Raw genomic sequence first — 3,302 nt, 5'->3', positions numbered from 1 at the left:
GAGACAAGAGAAGCCAACGTGGCGAAACCCAAAATGTGGGTGGTGCAGCCCAGGGAGACGACCCCGATAACCCACCCAGCGCCGGCTGCGTTTTGGGGTGAAGCCATACCCAACTGGGATGCAGAAGAGCATCTCCAGCATCAGCCCGGCGCCTTGCCCACACTCACCATGGGAACACAAACCATCCGAGAAGCAAATCCACCCCCCCAGGATTATCCATTTCCCCACGGGAACCAGATGGGGGCCCCTCCACCTCCCCGCTCATCCCTTTGCAGAGAAGCCACATGGGTGCATGCTCGAAGCCGCTGGGGTGCCCGTGCCTGTGCCCGCGGAGGTACCGGTCGGCCGGCGCCCTTGGCCCCCGGCGTGCCGCAGCGTCCCAGGCTGCCGTTTGGGGTGGTGCCGCAGCTGCTGCTGATGATCTGGAGCTGCTTCTCGGCCCGGTCCGCCCGGTCCAGCAGCTCCTCGATGAAGTGCTGGAGGCGGACCTTGGCGTTGGCCTCGCGGGCGGCCGTCTCTTTCAGGAACTGGTCGATCTGCAGCACTTCCCTGCGTGGAGGGACCGGTGGGTGACACCCCAATCCTTTCCCACCCATCCCTGTGGTGGGTGTGGCTGCCTTTTTTTGGGGGGGGGGGGCGGATGACATCCCCAGCACCATCACTGGGGTGTAGATCACTCCCGGGACTGGGGCAGGCCCCTGAGTGTGATGAGGCGGAAGGAGGAGGAGGATGACGGTGCGTTGGGATGATGGAGGAGGATGGCAGTGGTACCCCGCTTCATTGGGGGCAGACTGGAAGGTAAGACCTTAAGGGCAGCCTCAAGTCCCTAAAGATCCTGCTCAGCCCTGTACCCCAGTGGCTGCAGGGCCGCAGCTCCCTCGTTAGCACATTAATTAAGCAGGCGCTCAGGAGCCTGTGGACGGGCAGGGTTCGCCCTGCTGGGGCGCTGAGATGTCGTCCCCAAAACGCGGCCAGCTCTGGGGCAGAGCGAGCCAGCAGCCCCAGACACACGTAGGGTTCATCGCTTGCACGCCCAGCACCAATCACACCCGCGCGGTCGACGGTGCGTGCACACACGTGTGCGCAAATGGTCCTGCACCTTTGCTCAGCATCCATGAACCCCTGCACAAACACAGCTCTGCACGCCTGTCTTGTGCACACCTGACTGCGCACACCCAACCGTGCACACCCAGCTGTGCACACCTGACTGCGCACACCCAACCGTGCACACATGACTGTGCACACCCAGCCGTGCACACACGACCGTGCACACATGACTGCGCACACCCAACCATGCACACATGACTGTGCACACGTGACCGTGCACACCCAACCGTGCACACCCAACCGTGCACACCCGACCACACAGGAGCGCGAAGGAAAAGGAGGTGGCAGCCCTTAGTGACACAGTTCCTGCTGCTGGTTAGTAATTGCCATTTAACTACCAATTAATTGTCCCCCAACCTGCCCGTTGCAGGGTGAGCCTGGGAGCTCCCCGGTAATGATTTGGGAAGGCTCCTAGTGAGGGGCCTCTGGGGATTTGGAAGGCAAATGGGGTGCTGACACAGCGGGTGTAAGGTGATGCTGATGGTTATCACCCGCATCTCCCTCATTCCCACGGACCGTGTGGAAAAACACCCTCCAGCAAAGCAAACAGACCCCAGGAGCCGAAAAGCCACCCATGGGGACAATGGCCTCGTGGTGTTTCGGAGCTGTCGGGGCTGGGAAATGTCCCAGGCAAGGTTTTGTTCTTGGGGAAGCGTGAAACTGGCTTTGCTGATGAAAATGATTTCTGATGATTTCCCCAAATTTAGGAAACCCCCCCCATCTCTTCTCATCAGCTCTTCCCATGCTCTCTCTGCAACCTGGCAAGTGATTTTTGCCACTCTGGCTGGAGGAGTTTGGGGACTGATGGGGACAGTCAAGGGGCAGGAGGGTTTCTCTAAGGAAAGGGAGGTCCAGGAGGTAGTTTTGGGGCATAAAATCAGGTTCTCAGGTGGTAACAGTGTCCAGGCTCCACCAAACAAGATGCGTTCGACCCATCAGTTACCCTCTGTCCACCCCGTCTTACATGTCTCCAGGCCCTACTCCAGACTTACCCACTCTGGTGGCCCTCGCCTTGCCCCCATGCACCCCCAGGATGCCCCTGGACAACACCCACAAGGCAGCTGATGGCAGCCCCCAAACCTCCCTATCGCCTGTCCCATACCTGTGCATCCAAACCAAGAAGCCTCATCCCACTCCTCACCCCAGGACCATCCCCACCACCAGCAAATCCTGTGAACCTTGTTTCTGAGCCGCAGTCATTATTTTGGTCTCAAAGTCATTAATGAACATGCTGATGATGGCAGGGATCAAGACAAGTCCTTGAGGAATCCCACCAGTCCTCCCAGCCCAGCACTACCATGACTGTCCCCCACTAACCTGCTCCTCACTGAGTTTCTGGACCCCGTAGTGGCCTCCAGCTTTGCTAAGAAACTCCTGAGGAACGAGGTCTAGTTTGCTTGAGCAATACCGATGGGCAAAATGACCCAACGCTTGACTGGAGGGAAACTCAGGAACAGCACTGGGGTGTGAAGGGGGTGTTGAGCAGGGGAACGTGGCATGAAAATGAGGATGAGTGCCACGGTCCTAACAGCAGATGGAGGCCACACTGCTTGGGCTATCCCACCCTCCTGGGAGAAAAGCCCTGAATCAGGCATGGCCAAGGTGGCCCCTCTCATGTTTATGACCATGGGACAGGTCAATGGGATTGCTCAGGTTGTGCAGGGCCGGATGATTCAGCTGTGGAGCCAGAGAGGATGACCCAGCCCTGGTTTTGGGCAGACACCCTTTAGTACTAGAGATGGGCTAGAGCAACATGGCCACCACCACGTTCCTCGGCAGGACAGCAGGACGGCCATGTGCATTTCCAGACAGGCCATGTCCTTTGGGGACAGATTTCCCTCCACCCTGCAGCCGGGAGAGGGGACAAAGGACTCACTGTTGCTTGCGGGTGAGCTCCTGCTCCTTCTGCACCAGGTCCTGCTTGAGGGAGGCCAGCATCTCCACGCTGACGTCCACCTGGCGGGACAGCTCGGATGCCCGGTCCTCCAGTTCCTGCTTCTCCCGGCTGAGCCGCAGGCTCTCTTGCTTGGCTTTCTCCAGCTCTGAGCTCTTGCGGTCCAGCTCCACCTGGAGCCGGCCAACCTGCGAGGCGATCTTCTGCTCCACCTCCTCCGTCAGCTTCTCCAGCCGCTTGTCCACCTCCAGCTTCTCGAAGGCGCGGATCTTCAGGCGGGGCCAGCCTTCCTCGTAGGCCG

General features: G+C 59.5%; 1 protein-coding gene across 1 annotated transcript in view; it reads right to left on the bottom strand.

Annotated features, from left to right (window-relative positions):
* FBXO41 (F-box protein 41) overlaps nucleotides 1-3,302 on the bottom strand; it is a 10,756-nt gene that overhangs the window by 6,968 nt on the left and 486 nt on the right. The window contains exons 2-3 of the mRNA XM_009639565.1: nucleotides 2,984-3,302; nucleotides 254-549 (exon numbers count right to left, since the gene is read on the bottom strand). The exon at nucleotides 2,984-3,302 is cut by the window's right edge and continues 20 nt beyond it. Of these exons, the coding sequence (XP_009637860.1) occupies nucleotides 254-549; nucleotides 2,984-3,302 (615 nt within the window). The remainder of the gene's footprint in view (nucleotides 1-253; nucleotides 550-2,983) is intronic.

Source organism: Egretta garzetta, unplaced genomic scaffold (genome assembly GCF_000687185.1).
Source record: "Egretta garzetta isolate BGI_Z169 unplaced genomic scaffold, ASM68718v1 scaffold265, whole genome shotgun sequence".
NCBI classification, from domain to species: Eukaryota; Metazoa; Chordata; class Aves; order Pelecaniformes; family Ardeidae; genus Egretta; species Egretta garzetta.
Note: the sequence above shows the minus strand (reverse complement) of the source record. Positions and strands in the feature narration are given on the sequence as shown.